This window comes from Thrips palmi, unplaced genomic scaffold (genome assembly GCF_012932325.1).
Source record: "Thrips palmi isolate BJ-2018 unplaced genomic scaffold, TpBJ-2018v1 HiC_scaffold_4, whole genome shotgun sequence".
NCBI classification, from domain to species: Eukaryota; Metazoa; Arthropoda; class Insecta; order Thysanoptera; family Thripidae; genus Thrips; species Thrips palmi.
In genome coordinates, this window is record NW_023144631.1 from 7,081,586 (window position 1) to 7,100,184 (window position 18,599).

Consider the following 18,599-nt stretch of genomic DNA (forward strand, 5'->3'; position numbering starts at 1 on the left):
CCGGAGAAAAACAATAAGGTGCGGGGGGAGCAGAAGAAGAAGGCCCTCGCGGAGTACGAATGCCGCCATGCGATATACGGCCCGATCGCGCCGCGTACTGCGTCCTGTGCGTCCTGCGTACGGCCCTCTGGGTCCGTCGGTGCGGCCAGCCTGGCCCGGGCTGCCTCGGCTCGGATGGGCCGTGGGCAAGCCGTGGCTGTACCGTGGGCCCCTTTATGCCACCCACTCCGTACGACCGCCGTATTTCTCATACCAACGTCATAACTCTTTCTGTCCCGCCTCGACCCCGCAAGACCGTTAAAACTGCCCTCCGCCCTCGGGACAAAACCACCGGTCACTCCACCGGAGAACCACCGGTGTGGCGGGGTCTGTCTGTCTGTCTGTCGGTCCGTCCGTCCGTCTCCGCGATGCGCCAAAGTTTCTTTGGCGGCACTGCACTCACTGCACCTGGACGCTGCGCGAAGCGACAAGCGACGCGGCGACAGTCGGGGTGAAATTGTGGCGCAGCAGACTGATTCCGAGAGTCGTCGCTCTGTCTCTCTCGCACTCATGGGGGCGGCCCGTACTGGTGCGAGAGAGAGAGACAGAGCGAAGACTCTCGGAATCAGTCCACAGTGAGCTTGATCATAATGGAGCGTCTGAGATTCGCCGTCCGACGTTTATGACCGCCTAGAGAGCGTCGCCTGTCACATTGCCCGCCTCGCCCGGCCTGCCCGGCCTCGCCTGGCTTTTGCCCCTTTTTTGCGTCGTCCGTCTGCTTCTCGCCGCGAGCAGCGCGACTGGCAGCGCGTCGAAGACCGTCGAAGACATCACCGTCGCCATGTGCATGTATAAAATAGGGAGGCAAAAAAAATGACGAGACGTCCGATGGCATTCCTCTCCGCCGCCGCCTCGCTGCAGCCGTAAAATAATCTCGCTCTAATTCTTTCCATAAAACCTCCGAAAGACTCGGCGGACTCGGCGGCTGCAGGAGGCTTGATGCGGGACGGACAGGGATCCTGGACAGGGATGGCCGCCGTCCGGGTCAAGCTAGGTAATGCGACCTGCCGGCCTGGCCGCCGCTGTCTGGACAGGTGAAAAAACATTTTCCCCGGCCCCTTTTTTCTTGCTCCTTCTTTCTCTTTTCTTCTCTTTGTGCCCCGGCCGGCGACTTGCTGCAGATTTGCGCAAGGCGATTCCCTTTTAGCCGCCCGGGGGATGCAGTGTGGGAACGCCAGCCCCTACCTGGGTGCAGTGCAGTGCAGTGCAGGTAGACGGGCCGCACAATAGTGGTCAGGCGATGCAGGCTGACCACACCGTAAACAGAGCCCGGCCGGCCAGGCCATATCCAAATCCGTTTCAGGTCGATTGAGTTCTCAAAGCAAAGTTTATTTCTCGCTCCGGAGGGGGCGCCGGCCGATGGCGGCCGATCGCCAACAAAAGGCAACAAAATCAACAGAAAAATGCAGTAAATTCCGCGTGTAATGAAGTACTTAGGCGGCCTGTTGGAGTAGGCCTCTTTCTTGTTGAGATAATGGTCCCTCGGCTGCTCCGCTGGTCCGCTGCCCCTGCACGCGGCATTCTCCGGAGCGGCCGGACTTTATTGCGGCATTGTCGGCGCTGCTTAATTCAAAGTGTGGCGGCGGTAGATCGGTGGCGCAGGAAGGTCGCCTAGAGCCCCCCGCGCTCGCCCCGCGGCCACCCCGCGGCCACCCCGCGGCCCCGCGCCACACGGCCCGCCCGGTATCCATAGCATCTGTGGCTGATATGCCCCGGGGTTGGTCGGCCTGCGAGGGGCGGCGGGGTGGACGGCGGGGTGGGGCGGGTCGCAAGGTTTTTATTCGAGGCCGGAACCGGTCGATAGCGAAAGCCAACGAGCGAGACAGAGGCAGAGGCCGAGGCCGAGCGAGCGAGGAAGAAGGGGCGAGATATACGCGCGGTGGGGGAGGCCGGGGCCGGGGCCGGGGAGGCCTCCACGGGCCGGCCGGCCGGAGGGACCGTGCTGCTCCAACGAGCTGTGCAGGGGCGTCCGCTGGGCGTTCGGGACGGGGTGCGGGAGGATTGGGTGACCGGCGGGCGGCGGGGCCGGTAGGCTGACCAGCGAGGGGCGGGGCCAGCGCGTCCCCTTAGGCCCGCTGACCGCCCCGCCTGGCCACGCCGGGCCACGCCTCCACGCACGGCCACGTCGATTGGCCGGCCCGGCGGGGCAGCGCGCTGATCGGGCCACATCGGGCCTCGCGCCTCGTCCTTGATCGGGCCTGTGTCGGAGTGACGCCTGTCGGCCTGTCGGCTGTCTCGCGGGCCCGGCCCAACTAGTCCAGGACCCCTAGTCAAAATAGGGCCCTAACCTTGAACAAAATTGTATAAAGCTGAATTTTGGATATGTTGTAGCGCTTGATTCACTGAGTCCGCCGCACTATTTGGTTTCGCTCCAGACCCTGTGCGTCATGCCGATAATTGAACAAAAGGGCCTAAATGCACGACAACACGTCTAGGCCTCTAGCGTACTCCCTAATTAAGATAGAAGGCTCGGGCAGGTGTCTAAATGTTCGCTAGACACTGGGGAACAACCTTACAATGCTCGGGACTCGCCGCGCCGAGCGGGGCAGCCGCAAATTCGAAATTTGTTCAACAGTCGTTTTTAACGCTTTTTATCTCTCGCCGTAGCTCGGAAATGAGCCAGAAAGTCGTAAACAGCCCCCAAACAAACGCCGTGCGCTCAAACCAGACCTAGACGACGGTACTCTTACTTTTACTATAACTTGAACCAGTGCTGAGAAAATCGACCAGAAGGAGAGCGGTGCAGAGTCGCCTGCCGGTGGGATTCCTGCTGGCAGGCGACTCCGCTACGCGCCGCCCTGCTTCCCCCTCCACTCCGACGCGCGGCCGCCTCCCGCACGGCGATCTGTCTCTCTCCTCCACCCCTACTGCGGCAAGGCGTGCGACAAGGAAAGCACCAGCTCGCCTCGGAGCGGCTGCGCGCGCTCATTCAAACTGAGTTTCGGGCGGCGGCACGTTGAATAGGAGAGGTTTGGCCAGGCTCGGACTGGCCAGAGCAGACAGGCAGAAAAATATGCCGGGACCTTCGGGTTTGGGACCAGTAACGTCACAAAGTTGGTCAAAAAGTGTTTGAATCTTCGAAAGTAGCCGTTTTCGCTGAATTTGAGCGGCCACTGCGTCCGATCTAGTTGCGGCCAACGGCCCCCCTAGACGCCCTAGTATTCTAAAGACCGTACTCTTTCATGCCCTGTATCGGGAAGACGTAGACCACAACGATTTTGCCTTTGACCGCAACGATTTGGGACCAAAGTTGGCCAAAAAGTGGTCGAATCTCGGAAATTTGCTGATTTTACCTACTTTGGGCGGCCACTGTGTCCAAACTAGTTCCCGTAAAAGGTCACCCTCGACGTCCTAGTATTCTTAAGACCCTACTCTTTCATGCCATGTATCGGGCAGACGTTGACCACAACGATTTCGCCTTTGACCGCAACGATTTTGGGACCAAGCTGGTCAAAAAATGGTCGAATCTCGGAATTTTGCTGATTTTACCTATTTTGGGTGGCCACTGTGTCCAATCTAGTTCCCGTAAAAGGCCTCCCTCGACGTCCGAGTATTCTAAAGACCCTACTCTTTCATGCCCTGTATCGGGAAGACGTTGACCACAACGATTTTGGCTTTGACCGCAACGATTTTGGGACCAAGCTGGTCAAAAAATGGTCGAATCTCGGAAATTTGCTGATTTTACTGACTTTTGGCGGCCACTGTGTCCAATTTAGTTGCCGTAAAAGGCCTTCCGTGACGCCCTAGAATTCTTAAGACCCAACTCTTTCATATCCTGTACGAGAAGGCTATTGACCACAAATAGTTTGGGAGCGTTAGCCTCACATTGTTGGTCATGAAGGGTAAAAACAATGATGATCGGGGGCCTGCTTTTGCGGTCTTATCCGCCGAGGCCTTTTGGGGGCCTGTCCAAGCCTGCGTTTGGCCACTAGGAAGGCCTGGTTAGGAAGGCCTTTTACGGGAACTAGTTTGGACACAGTGGCCGCCCAAAGTAGGTAAAATCAGCAAATTTCCGAGATTCGACCACTTTTTGGCCAACTTTGGTCCCAAATCGTTGCGGTCAAAGGCAAAATCGTTGTGGTCTACGTCTTCCCGATACAGGGCATGAAAGAGTACGGTCTTTAGAATACTAGGGCGTCTAGGGGGGCCGTTGGCCGCAACTAGATCGGACGCAGTGGCCGCTCAAATTCAGCGAAAACGGCTACTTTCGAAGATTCAAACACTTTTTGACCAACTTTGTGACGTTACTGGTCCCAAACCCGAAGGTCCCGGCATATTTTTCTGCCTGTCTGCTCTGGCCAGTCCGAGCCTGGCCAAACCTCTCCTATTCAACGTGCCGCCGCCCGAAACTCAGTTTGAATGAGCGCGCGCAGCCGCTCCGAGGCGAGCTGGTGCTTTCCTTGTCGCACGCCTTGCCGCAGTAGGGGTGGAGGAGAGAGACAGATCGCCGTGCGGGAGGCGGCCGCGCGTCGGAGTGGAGGGGGAAGCAGGGCGGCGCGTAGCGGAGTCGCCTGCCAGCAGGAATCCCACCGGCAGGCGACTCTGCACCGCTCTCCTTCTGGTCGATTTTCTCAGCACTGGTTCAAGTTATAGTAAAAGTAAGAGTACCGTCGTCTAGGTCTGGTTTGAGCGCACGGCGTTTGTTTGGGGGCTGTTTACGACTTTCTGGCTCATTTCCGAGCTACGGCGAGAGATAAAAAGCGTTAAAAACGACTGTTGAACAAATTTCGAATTTGCGGCTGCCCCGCTCGGCGCGGCGAGTCCCGAGCATTGTAAGGTTGTTCCCCAGTGTCTAGCGAACATTTAGACACCTGCCCGAGCCTTCTATCTTAATTAGGGAGTACGCTAGAGGCCTAGACGTGTTGTCGTGCATTTAGGCCCTTTTGTTCAATTATCGGCATGACGCACAGGGTCTGGAGCGAAACCAAATAGTGCGGCGGACTCAGTGAATCAAGCGCTACAACATATCCAAAATTCAGCTTTATACAATTTTGTTCAAGGTCAAAACCTAGGGGTCCTGAACTAAACGGACCGCGGCGCGGCGCGGCGCGCTCCCCTAGCGAGCTAGACGGCGCGGCGCGGCGGCCGGCAAGGCGGCAAGTGGTTGGAGGCCTGGAGGGTCGCACGGCGATCCGAGAACCAACGCGTTGAGCCAACCTCTTGCGCTTCGGCCGTCGCGTCGCCGCGCCCCGCCGCGCCGTGGTCACAACAAACCCTTTGTCTGGGTGGAGCGGCTGGGGGCTGGAGTGGCCGCGACCCTCTAGTGCAGTGCCGCGGATTGGACCGTGCCGCGGAGCCGCGGTCGTTATTGCGAAACTAACCCGCCTCTCTCCTTGTGTTGCAGCGGACGCCTCGGACGCGTCGGACGCGGTGGTGACGCCGTCGCAGCCCGACATCCTCACCTGCGGCGTGTGCCAGAAGCCGTTCGCGCTCGGCGACATCATCAAGTTCATCCAGCACAAGATGGCCGCCTGCAACAAGGAGAACTACCTGGCGCCGTTCGGCGACGGCGACGCCGTCCGCCACCACGACGGCAGCGACAGCGACGACCAGAACGGCGTGGAGCGCGCCGGCGACGGCCTGCCCCTCGGCGTCGTCAACTCGCGGCGGCCCTCCATATCGGCGCCCATTAATAGCAAAAAGGTGCGTCCACACCGGCCGCCTTGTCTGCACCGCGATGCACCGCGATGCACCGCGATAAGGCGGGGGGAGCGCTTGAGCCCCCACGGCGCGCCACGGCGTGTCAATATTTGAGCGATGCGATGCTAACCCTCTGGCTTGACCCTTGCAGTCCCTGGTGCCGTCGTCCACCTCCTCCGCGGTGCGCATCCTGTGCACGCCGCCGTCCTCCCTGCTGGACGCGGACGACCCGCGGTGCTCGACGCCGATCAAGCGGCGCAACCGGTCCTCGTCGCCACTGATGAGGCCGTCGTCGCTGCCCGCCATGAGCAACCACCTCGGCCTGCTCGGCGACGACGAGGACGTGCGGCCCCTCACCAGGATCAACATCGGCCGCGAGTCGGCGGAGTCCTCGCCGGACGAGGCCCGCCGCTCCAAGCTGGCCAGGATCGACGTGGCGGACGCCGAGTCCAACACCATCAATTCCGGTGAGTGAGTGTGTGTGTGTGAGAGAGAGAGCGCGCGGTTGGTGCAGCAGCCGTTGCCGCACCGCCGGCGGCCGTACGTCGCCGTGGCGTTCATGACCCGGCCCGCCACTCTGCAGCGGGGCCGTCAAAGGGGCCGTGTTTTTCCGCCCTTCCCGCACCGGCCGGCCAAAGAAACCCCACAAAGACGCGGAAAACAACAATGCGCCGTGCCGTGCTGCCGCGCTGCCGCCCTACATCACGCCGCCGTCGCCAGCCTGCTCCTTTCTCGTCCACGCGGCCGGGCCATCGGCCGGGCCGGGCCCCTTGATGTGTGCGATATGATATGAGCACCGGGCCGATGGCCGACCCGATCACAAAGCCGCGATCCAAATCAGTGGCGGGCCTGCCGGTCGGCCTGCCCCTCGGCCTGCCCGGCAGCGGCTTGACGGCGTCGACGCCGTGCTGCTAGACGATGATGATGAATCCAGCGGGGCCGCCGTGCCGCTGCCGCTGCTCTGTGGCCGCGTCGTGGAGGGGGTGGCCGGGCTGGCCCGGTCCTCCTAGAAGACCGGGGCCATTTGCATAAGGCACGAACTGGATCGCGTTGCATCTGCCCTGCGCGGGCCGGGCCGGGCCTCGCTGCCCTGCTCAGTGCCCTGCACCATTCCTCGGCCCGGCCAGGCCCGGCTCTCGGCCCCCGCCGGACGGGCCATTGTTGTGCTCCGGCGTGCTGCACTCGGTGGCCTGCACGGTGCACGTGCTCGTCGTCCGGCCGGCGTGGTGGCGTGCACGTCCGGGTCGTGCTTGTTGTTGTCCAGGTCGTGCACACGGCACACATGCCGCGGGGGCGTCGTCGTCGTGGTCAATCACGACCAATCATTCCTCCGGCGCGCGCCATCCCGCCTCGGTCCCGCCGCCTCGAAACAGGCGAAGCAGGCCCTGATGGACGTGTCTGGCCGGTGCTGCACTTGGCGGACGGACGTGCAGCGCGGGGCGCGCGGGGCGTGTCCACACATTCCGAGCCTCCCCGCCGGTTATTTATGTGTCGTATGGTAGCTGCGTCAAAAGTCCCTCCGGTGGTCGTTACTAGTGTACGGGCGCGGTTCAAAGTTCACGCAAAAAAGGCTTTACGCAGATTGGAGGGGGTGCGCGGGGCGGAGTGTGGGGCGTTGTCCTCGGCCTCCTCGGCGCGTCGTCGTCGCGGTGCTGCGTCGTCGCGGCGGGGGAGCGGTCCGGCATTGTACACGACGGCGTGCTCCTGGCCGTCCCCTGCCCCGGCCACGACGGCCACGGCCCCGGGCTCGGCTTTTATTCGCTCCTTATGTCTACTGATCGTAAACGTCCGCGGCGCAGTCATACACCCCGTGTTCCTGGGGGCACCGTTACCGGGCCTCGGGCCGGTGGCGGCCGGCCGGCTGGACGGACGGACGGGGCCGCGGACGCTGGCCAGGACAAGCAGGCCGTCATTACCGTGTGGGGCTGACCCGCAAGGCCCGCAAGCCGCCCTAGGCTGCCCCAGGCCGCGCCGCGGGCAGGGCCTGGGAGCCTCCTCGGCCGGCCCGTCCTGCAGCAGGGCCTGCGGGGCCAGCAGGGCAGCAGGCCCCAGGCAAAGGTCAGCAACGTGGCGGCGCACGGCCCCCACGGCCCGCGGACGCGCGGAACGGCCCGGCCCGTAATAAGCCTTTATTAGATTTGCACATTCTTTTCGCTGCGAACTGCGGACGTGTAGCGGCGAGGCGGTGCGCCACATGCACGTCTAGTCGCACCGTCCGTGCTGTATGCGTCAGATAATAGGCTTTTAATGGTTCGTCCGAGCCGAGGGGCAGAGGATCGCGCGCCCGGCGTGGCAGCGCTCGCGACGGCCGGCCGGCAGGACGGACGGACGGACAGGGCACATCATCAATACCCGTCAAAGCCCCGGACCGTCCTGGACCGTCCCGGCGGCGGCATGGGGCCGGGTTATGTCCGGCCGACGCCACTGGAGGAGGCTCGGGGCGGAGTGGGGCGGGGCGTTGTCCACGGCGAGGTGCTCCGGGAGGTGGTGCTGTGCTGCCGGCCGCCGGTCACACTTCATCGTGCCGCGAGTTGGATTCATCACTCAAGGAAGGCGCGGGGCGAGGCTGCCGGCGGCGCCCCCCCCCCCCTCTCCCTTCCCTCTCTCGACCTCGTGTGCTCTAGAGAGGTTTGCAAGAACACGATGCCTGCGGTGAGCACGGTCGGTCGCGCGGCCTGATTTGCATTCGGAGCAAATGTGACTGTGGCACTGCAGGCTGCAGCGCGATTCCGAACGGCACTTCGTCGCTCTGTCTCTCTCGCACCCCTGCGGCACGGCCTGTGAGTCCGAGAGAGACAGAGCGGCCCGCATCAGGCCGAGGCTGGCGGCGGGGCGATCGCTTTCAGGTCTAATTAGCCGGATTTCGTGTTTCGCGTTTCGTGTCCGCCGATTGCAAATTTAACGTTTAACGTCCTCGAGGGAAAGGGAGGAAGAGGAAAGCGAGCGGCGCCCGGCGAGTCTTCTTTCGTGACAGATTGTCCCCCACAGTGCCTCCGTGCTGGCGGCGCTGTAGTTGTTGTTGTTGACGTTGTTCTTGTTCTGCACCTGACGCGGCGATAGGTGCGCACTTTCGGCGGCCATGCGGGCCGTGCCGCGCGCGGCGCCGTGCGGGCTGGGCTCGGTGACGCTGACGGCGAGCTCAGCGCCGACGGCGTGCTGACTGCTGACGGCGTGCCGCGGGGCAGCCTGGCGATGGCGTGCTCCGTGTGATCCCGTTGAAATTTGTCGCGACTCATAAAATCAAGTCGTGACCGCGCCGGGGGGGGGGGGGGGGGGGGGGAAGCCGGGCGCGGTCCGGTCCGGCCCGTACGATCCCACGGCCAGGTCGCGGCCGCGGCGCGGGGAGTGGGAGGGGGAGGGGCAGGCGCCGCGGGGCTGGCGGTAGCCAAGCCGCCGTGCCCCGGTGTTGCCCCGGACTCGTGCCCGGAATGGGCGCCACCTTCCTGCTGCCCTGCCGGCCGCCGTCGCGCCGTCGCCACGGTTAATAGGAAAGCGCAAGCGGCAAGGCGCGGCGCTCCCCCGCTGGTCGAGTCGCCGAGTCCACCGCGCCGCTAGCGGGGGCGTCCGAACAATGCCGCGGGCCTTTGGGGCCTCTACCCCCCGCCGTCGGCGTCCTGGACGCCGGGCGTCGCTCTGATGGACGGCGTCGTCGCTGCGCTGCACCGCGCTGCACCGCGCTGGAAGGCTGAGTGACATTCACGTCGGCCGAGGTCGGTTATTCCTGGCCGGGCACCGCAGCCTGCGCAGCCTGAGCCCCGCCGCCGGGGATGGCATGCAAACCGCGCTATGCCGCCTCAAGGCCCTCCAGCCCCGCGACGACGGGCCTGCGCTGCCTGCCCTGCCTGCGCTCTCTGCCCGGTCGTATCGACGAAAATCGCCTCGCCATCCGCGCCGCGCGCCGCGTCTCGCCGTGATGCCTCGACTCGGCAGTAAAGAGGCTTGCCCCGCCCCGCCCCGCCCCGCCCCGCCCTGCTTGAAGGACGGCAGGCCAAAGGACGCGCGGCACCGCGTCGCTTTTTATTTGGCCGCGCAGGTGTCCACTGGCGTGCAGGGCCGGCCGGGCCGCGCTGCTCGCGACGCCTCTTTTTCTGACCGCTCGGCCCGCGGCCCGCGCGGCGCTCGGCGTGGCCGACCAGGCTCAGTCTGCAGCGGGCCGCAGTCTGTGACCACATTGCGGGCATAACTCGGGCACGGCGACACGTGTGCATCGCGGTGCAGTGCGGCGGCGCGGGGCACGCCGGGGCCGCGACGACCTCTGTAGCGCTGCCTGCACTGCACGCCACGGCGGCACGGCGGCACGGCCCAGCCACCGGCCCGGCCACCGGCCCCACTGCAGGCTGCTGCCGCATGCATGCGGTAGGAATGCTCCTCCCCGACGGCCTTATACCTTTGCAGCTTCGTGGAAGCGAGCAGGCCAAATTAAAGGGAAATTATTTTTATTGTCGAGTCGAGAGGCTTCGGCCGGCGCGGCGGCGCCGACGCTGCGGCCGGCCACGGCCTCGGCAGGGCAGGGAAGGGCGCCTCCGTCAGTCTGCCTGTGTCTGCGTCGCGTCGCGTCCCAGCGGAGTAATCCTTTCCTTTTTTCGAGTGCAAGTTTCGCAGTGCGGTCACTGCGGGGTGAGCGAGCCGGCCGCCACGCTGGGCCGCTTCCTGCCCCCCCCCCCCTCTCCCCTCCCCTCCCGCCCTAAACGCGCCCGCGCTCGCACCCCGCCGTACTCGAGTCCGGCCAGTTGAGTCGATTGATTGCCCCGATGACGGAGTCCGGAGCGCGGAGCGCACGGAGTGGCCAATTTGGTGTTACCCCTCTCCCTTTCTTTCTGCTGCCGCGACCAGCGGGGGTGCGGCGCGCGGGGGTGGCGGGGCCGGCGACGGCGCGGGGGTAGCACGGCCAGCACGGCTCATCGCCAGGTGTCTGGAGTTCCCAGCAGCCGGGCAGCCGGTGACACCCCTTCCCCGTCCCCCTCACCCCGGGCCGTTACACAAGCCGGTGATCGATACGGTCCACCTCATTATGTCCTCGGCCACCTCGGCCAGGCCAGGCGGGGCGGGGCGGGGCGGGGCGGGGCGGCCGGTGCCGGTGTCACAGTGCCCGGGGGACAGAAGTCGCTCGCAACGCCATCAGTTACACCCGTCACACCCCCACCGGACCCCTACCGGACCCCTACCGGCCACTACCCCGATCACCGGCACCAGTGGAGCGCGGAAGACGAATTTGAATTTCCCGCTGTCCGCCGGTCGGTCTGTCCGCCTGACCGTCGGTGATGACGCCTCTGCTAATAGCTGCGCCTCTTGATCGTCGTGCTGCTCGTCCTGCTCGTCGTCCTGGCGGGTAAACAGTGGTGTGGCCAAAGGGGTGGCTGTCTTGTCCGCCACGTGCGCGCCGCGGTGCGGTAACCGAGCCGGTCGGGGCGGTCGGGGCGGTCGGCCAGGTCGCGGCCTCCTAGGAGTCCGTCGTCGGGGACGTGTGGCGGCCACGCGCGAAGGGTCGTCCGGGAAGGGTCCGGGACGCACCCGGAAGGGTGCGCCGTGGTGGCCTTGGCGGCTCGGGTTCGGTTCCTCATCCAGTTTTATTTCACTCCTTTTTTTCGACGTCATTTTTTAAAGTGCGTGCGTATTGCAGCTGGCGGAGTTTTTCTCTCTCGGCTAGCGGGAAGGGGACTGGGGCTCGAACCTGAGCGCGAAACTTCGAACTGGTGTGGCGCGGCGTAGTGGCGGAACCGGTAGTGGAGTGGGAGGCGAACAACGGGCGGGGTCAGGGTGCCGAGTGCGGAGTGCGCGCGCACACACACTCATGCACACACTCAGTCACTCCTGGGCGCGGAAACCCGACTGGGAGGCAAAAAGCGTGTTCGGTGTCCAGCGTGACGAGCCGGACCCGCGTGCGTGTGCGTGCGTCCGTCCGTGTAAACACGCGTGAATAATACACGCGAAACAAGGAAACACGTTCCGTCCATCCACGGCGAGCGGCCAGGCGCGACCAGACGCGGGTTTTGTCGTAGTGCCGTCCGCGCACTTTTAGGAGCAGCAACCCCCGGGCCGCCTGGCCGGGAAGGTCAGCGGCGAAAGTTTGTCCATTTGAAATTTAGTGGCATTTCTCGGCGTGACATGACAGGGCCAACGGTTTTCTCGTCGACGCCTGCCCCGGCGGCCCCGCGGCCCCGCGGCCCTGCGGCCCCGGCGGCGGCCCGGCCTCCTCGGCGTCGTACTCTCGCCTCACCTCACCTATCGCGCCGGAGTATCGCCGCGGTGGATCCGGCTTTACACCTCCATAAAGGCGAGGCGGTGCTCGCGGGCCGTGCTGGCGGGGCGTGCTCGCGGCCGAGGCGGACGGACCGCTGGACGGGGACCGCGTCGACCACGCCGACCACGTGACGTGATGGACGGGCTTCAGGGATTATCGCATCAGGGGCTATCGCGATGGACTATCGCGGTTCATTCCGCGGGGCTGGCGGGGCTGGCAGCCTGGACGGCCGCGACGGCGTCCAGGACCGCCAGGTCCTCCAGGTCGGACGCTGCGGGCGACACTCGTACCCTTTAAAGGTCCTAACGACGTGTTTATGTCTGCATCGGCGCGGTTATTGGCGTTATATTACAAGTAGGGGACCCGGCGTGGCGCGGCGATGCGAGCGGCCAAGGTGTCCCCCCCCCCCTCCTCTCGGTGCAATCCGTAAAGTTTCAATCAATCCCGGCGCGCTTCTTTCGCTGCTTCCATTGCGTGTTGATGATTTACGAGTGGCGCGCGTTTCTCTCACGGCGACGCGTTCTTTTGTTTGCGGCGATTTGGAGGGCCGGCCGGCCCGACCGGCCGCGTCCAGCACGTCGCCGTCGTCGCGGGGTCCTTGGCCACGACGCGGACACGGCCCGCTGGCGCGGGGGAGGCGCGGGGGCGGGCGGATTAGGTTTTGGTTGGCCGGTCATCCCGGTGGCTGGCGGCCTGGCGTGTCCTGCTGTCCGTCCCGTCCGTCGCGTCCCCGCGGTGCCGCAGCGGAGCACATCGCGGACGGTCAGGTCATTGTGGACGTCCTCCTCTGCGCACTACTTGACAACTTTTCGAGGGAGCCGTTGTGTGTGTGTGTCTGTGTGTCGCGCGCTCCGCTTGTTCCAAATAAAGGCCAGCAGCACCGGGACTGCGCGGCGCGGCCCGAAGGGTTAAGCGTATGCACGGCGAGGGAGGATTACAAGGGCTGCCGGGGGGTGGGTGGCCGCCGTGGCCGCCGTGGCCGGCTGGGTGCATCGGCCAAGGCCCGTGTTCAAGGCCGTCGCCGTGACCGCCTCGCCTGCATCGAGGCCTTCGTCGTGGTGGTCGTGCTCGCCCTCGGTGTTTCCCAACGCCTCGTCGTAACGCGCGCCACTCCGGCGACACGGCCACACGGCCGTCGTGAGGGAATCGTCGTAAAAGAAATTGAAAGAGAAGCAGCCGGGCCGGGCAGGCCAGCCGGCCAGGGAGGCGATTTGAAAGAGAGCGGCACTTCGGCACGCGAGGAGACGAGGAGTGCGCATCTGTGTGTGTGAGTGCGAGAGTGTGTGTGTGGTGGAAATTAAAAGATGACAAAAACAGTGATTAGAAACAAAGGGATCCAAAGGGGTCGCGGTTGCGCGCGATACGCTGAATGCGCCTGAGTGTGAGTGTGTGTGTGTGTGGCCCGGTTGGGCAACGCGTGGCACGGCGAGCCAAGGGTGAGGTAAAGGTGTGATAAAGCCTGGCGCGTGTTGGAATGACAAGGGCCTGGTCGCTGTGAGATTAATAAAGTGCTGCTGGCTTGAGGCGCGCCGTGCGGCTGGGCGGCCACCTTGAGCTGGAGGCAGGAGCAGGAGGCAAGTGGTCCGGACGGCCACCGCCGCGACGCACGGCGGCAGCGGCGGCAGCACGACCGGAATAGCAAGTGGCTTGACAAAACATTTGCGCCGAGCGTTTGCAAGCACGGCCAGGGCGGCGGCGCGGCGGGTCCGTGTGTCCGCGTCCGCGCCGAGGTGTCGAAGGGCCTTGTTATCCACGGCGTGTGGCCACACCGTGGCGCCGCTAATGTTATGAATCGATGCCGACCGCGCCGACAAGCGCGCCGCGGGGCGGGGCGGGGCGCGGCGGGGCGTGGTGGGGCACGTATCAGTCCGGGGGGCAGGCTCGTCCGCGGCGCCTCGCTCGCCCCGGCCCGCCCCGGTAGGCCCGGGGAAAGGGATAAGGGGGCTCCGTGCCACGCCGTGCCTTGAGGCCGGTGAGGGCACTGCCTGGCCGCGCCGGGCCGCGCCGCCGCGGATCGATTTTGGAACACATGACCCGCATGTGCGACTGAACGCGGCGCGCCACGCCACGGCACGCCACGGCGACACACGAAAAACAGGAGCAGACGATAACATGCATCGGCCAGGGCCCGGACGGCCAGGCTGCTTTTACCGGCGGCGAGGCGAAGCAGGCGAAGCGAGCCATGAGGGTCCTCGCCGTCCTGTCCGTCTCTCCGCGCTGGTCGCCTGTTGGCCGCCTGGCCTCTGCGCGGCAAAGAGAGCGAGGAGAGAGGAGAAAAAAGTGGGTGTGTGGTGTATGTGCACCTTGTGTGGAGGTCGGCGCGGGGGTCAGCCAGCGGGGTACGTCCCAACGCGTCCTCTCCCGGTGCTCGCCGCGCGTCGCAGCGCTCAGGCCATCCATAAACATATCGCCTCATATTAGTCCATACATAAACATTGGGCGACGGGTCGTCGGGACGGATTGTCAGTGTCCTGTCACACGTCCACCACCGCCGCCACCGCGCGGCCCCTCGGCCCCGCGGCCCGCCGACAAGTTTTTGGTGACGGCCCGACGGGACGAAGGGGTTCGGCGCGGGGCGCGGCGGGGCGCGGCGGGCGGGGGCAAGACAATGGACAATCACCTGTATTGTTCGACATGAGTGCGATGCGGGTAGAGCACACTCGTGGCGTGCACGGCGTGGCGTGGCCGCGCCCTGGCGGGACTCTCGGACACGGCCCGGGACATATCGCTTTCACCGAACCGCAGCGCTCCGCAGTCCGCGGCCCGCCGCCGCGCCCGGAGCGCCCGGAACGCCCGGAGCGCCCGGAGGGAACGCCTCGACATTCGGGGCGGGATGAGTTTGTTTTAAATGACGGACGCAGCCGTCTAAAGTGCCTTGAGAAGCGCGGCCGATTAGGCGGGGCCAGCACGCTCATTCCGAAAACAGCTTTCATCGCTCTGTCTCTCTCGCACCCACGGTCCGTTCCGTAGGTGTGCGAGAGAGACAGAGCGCATTGTTGTTCCTGGGAGCGGGTTTGCTTTACGACGCGCGAGGCCTGCCGGCCCTAATTAATAGTCGCTTAGTATAATTGTGGTAATGGGAGTGATTTACAGTGTGGCTAACCTGCTCTCTTTCTGTTTCAGGTGGGTACACTGCACTCGGCGAGCGTGGCGCCGCGGCCCCGTGCGACGGTGAGCCTCTTGTTTGCACAACGGGGAATACAGTAACCGGCAAATTGCACAAATAGGGAAATGGCGCGAGTGGAGGCCGAACGAAAAGAGGGGAGGAGGGAAAAAGGAGGGAAATGTCCCTCGGCCCTCGGCATCGCCGTTGTGGTCATGTTATTATACAAGAGGGTGCACTGCTGCTGCTGCTAGTTTCATCGCGGTCGTCGTCGTCGTCTTTTTCCTTTCCCCACCGCACCGCGCCGCAGTGGACGGCCCCGCCGAGTCCACCGTGGTTGACACTGGCGTCCAGACAGTCCACAAACCCCTCGCAGCCTCAGCTTCGCAGGGACGCGCTAAACTCGACTCAACTATACCCAAGAAGCGGCGGGGCGGGCGGGGCCGGGCCGGCCCAAGTCTGGCCAAGTCTCTCGGTGACCGCAAGCAGAAGCAGAGTCCGTGGTCCGTACCGGGCAGGCGCCGACCAAGTCCGGCGGGCCAAGCCGAGGCGGGGCCGCCAGGGCTGGTCTATATCCGGAGGGCGACCGCCCCGCCCCGCCCCGCCCCGCCACGCCACGCCCCCCTGGGGGGCGGTCAGTGTCCGACGACTCGTGCTGAGCGGCTTTGCCTTCTGAGGTTTCGCTTCGAGAAACTGGCAAACTTTTCCGTGTACGGTCCAGGCAGTGGGGCGGGGCCGAGCGGGGCGGTAGTTTGCTGGAAGGCCTGCGGACACTTTTTGCCGCCCCCGCCCCCTAGTGCGTCGTCGTCGCCTTCTTCTCCCTGTTCTTCTTGTTGTTGGTGGCGTCGCCGGCCGCTTCCTTCCGATGGCAAACACCCTAATGACCCTCAAGGTGGACGCGCCGTGCCGGGCCGTGCCTGGCCGTGCCGGGCCGGGCGCTGGCACACACCAGCACGCCGTGAGGATCAATAATGCTAATGGCACGGCCTACCCTCGTCCCCGCCGTTCTCCACCCCCGCCAGGATGCCGTCGAGGGTGCGCGGAAAATAATCCAAGTGGCCGATATGGCGGGGTCCTCGGGGTCCTTGCGGAGCGCCTTGGAGCTAATTATGACACGGGCTGGGCCCGGTGGGCTTGCCAGGCTTGCCGGGCTTGCCGCGGTTCGCGGTACCGGATTTGCATAATGGGTGCGTCGTCGGCGTCGTCCTCCTCCCCGTCCTGATGGCGGCCGGCCCCCCGTGACGTCACACATGTGCTTTACGAGCGCACGGCCGCCTTCCCCGAATATTTTGCATAACGATAGAGAGGGGGAGGGGCGGTATTGTTTTTGCGGCGCTCGGGTCACTGTGCACGGGGCGTGGCGGGGCGTGGCGGGGCGTGGTGGCACATCAAACGACATTTTTGCTTCCCCTCGCGTCCTTGCGCCCCGCCCCGCTCCGCCCCGCCCCGACGTTTGATAAATATTTGCCGAGGCCAATAACCATGTGTGGCGTGCATGTGCAAGCCCGGTCGCCTCGGTGTAGGTCGGCGCGCGTTTCATGTTTCGCCCGGTCAGTGTTCCCACCCCCGGGCTGGCTGCCAGCCCTGGCGGGGCGGCCGGGCCCCGGTACGGGCCGGGTCGCCGATCCCGTCCCATCCCGGGCGGAAGTGGAAAACAGTGTTTTCTGGCCGATACTGCTCCCGCACGCCCCTTGCCGTGGCCGTGCCGTGGCCGTGCCGTGGCCCGCGGCCCATGTCGCCGCCGCCAGCGCCGCCTACCTGTCGGAGCCACGGCGCTGACGCCCCGCGCCCCGCGCCCCGACGTGGAGAGGGGGGGGGGAAGGGGCACCCGGCGCAGCGCACCGCAGGAGCGAAACTTTGATGATGGTTTTAATGCAATTTAAAGCCATATCATTCTGCGCGGTTGGGCCCTGCCTGCCTGGCTGCCTGCCTGGCTGCCTGCCTGGCTGCCTGTCTGACGTGACGCGAATCCCTGTCAGGGGTCGACGCTACGGACGGCAGTGGCGGTGGTGACCGGGGGACCGGCAAGGAAAATTATATCAGCCTCTCTGTCTGTATCTGGTCGTCGGCCTGTCAGTCCGCCTCGTGTTCCGTCTCTGTCTTTCGTCTCCTGCCGCTGGCCGCACCTCGTCCTTGCTCCCCCGGGCTCCATTTCGGGCCGCGGGCTGGTGCGCGGCAGCGCGGCCACCCTGCGTTGCCTCTGACGGGAATATTGATTTCCAAATGATCCGTGATTCGAGTCTGATTGATATTTCAGCGTCTCGCCGCGTCGCTGCGCGCTGCGCGTGACAGGGGGTGAGGGAGACGTCGTTTGGAACGCAATCCAACACGTGGGGGATGATGAAGATGGCTGACTCGTTGTCTCTCGCGCGCCCCGGGGCGCTTTTGGTTCACGTTGCGTCCTCGCCATGCCTGCCGATGCCTGCCGTGCCCCGCGGCGGCGCGTTGATTCCTCGTGGCCGTACCTTAGCTGAAGCAAACCGAAGCCATCATGGCGGGGTACGTAATGGGTGTTTTCTATTCCGATCACAATGTCAACATTAAGGGGCGCCTGGGGCGCATCACATACATGCTTGGTTCACTACGACAGGGTAAAAGGCAGTGGGAAAAAACACTTTGCACTAGGTCTCGGCGTTGCTGGAGGCGGTGGTGGCCGTCGTGGCGGTGGTGGCACTCCCCGAGCTGCGCATGGAGGCCTCGGTGTTGTAGATGGTGATGACGCGTTCCTCGTCCTTGAGGCTCACTTGCTTGCTCGGCGGCGGCGCCCTCTCGCCGTCTGCCCCCGCGGCGCGCGGCGGTGGGGCCGCCACTGACGACCTGTGGGGCTGCGCGAGGCTGGGCTTGACCTCGACGCGGAGGGTCGCGGTGCTGTCTGGCCTCTGTGCGTCGTCCTTGTGGCGGGCCAGCACGCGCGACGCCGTCGTCCGGGGTGGCGGTGGCGCCGCCGGCAGCGGCAAACCGGTCTCGGACACGTGCCGACGGCCAGGTCCTTCTGCGGTGGCCGCGGTGGCCAGAGGCACGCTCTTGGACGCCTCCATCGTGGAGCGTCTGCGGCGCGCGGGCAATGGCGCGGGCACGGCCTCCGTGACGTCCGTGACGTGCATGGCGGACGGCGCCTCGTCGATGCTCCACTTCCTGAGCAGCACCTCCTCGAACGAGCTGTTCTTGGTGGACTCGCTGAGGGGGCTGGTGGCGCTGCTCTCCTCCACGCTCTGCTTGGACGGCGCGGGCGCCACCAGCGCCACACGGCTCGGCGCCGTGCTCTCCTCGGGTGCCGCTACCGGCTCCTCCGCGGTGGCCGTTTCGGACGACGACGATGCCGCCTGCCGTCGCGCTGCCGCCTTGCTGCTCACGTTCTTGATGACGTTGTCGACGAACTGGCGGGTGACGAGCGCCGAGCACTTGTCTGAGAGCACCTCGGCGATGGGCTCCGCGTCGGCACCGTGGCGCTTGGCCGTGACGCCGATGGCACGACGCTCCGCGGCACGGCGCTCCAGGGCGCGGCGCCGCTTGCGCAGCTTGGCCGTCAGGGCCTCGTTCTTGAGGTACACGAAGGAGGCGTACAGCATGCGGCGC

The 18,599-nt window shown here is 65.1% G+C and overlaps 1 protein-coding gene across 6 annotated transcripts in view; it reads left to right on the plus strand.

Annotated features, from left to right (window-relative positions):
- Positions 1 to 18,599, plus strand: part of LOC117649354 (B-cell lymphoma/leukemia 11A-like) — a 151,063-nt gene that overhangs the window by 116,123 nt on the left and 16,341 nt on the right. For all 6 annotated transcript variants that reach the window (XM_034392016.1, XM_034392018.1, XM_034392015.1 and 3 more), the window contains 2 exons: positions 5,384 to 5,682; positions 5,831 to 6,146. In XM_034392016.1, the coding sequence (XP_034247907.1) occupies positions 5,384 to 5,682; positions 5,831 to 6,146 (615 nt within the window). The remainder of the gene's footprint in view (positions 1 to 5,383; positions 5,683 to 5,830; positions 6,147 to 18,599) is intronic.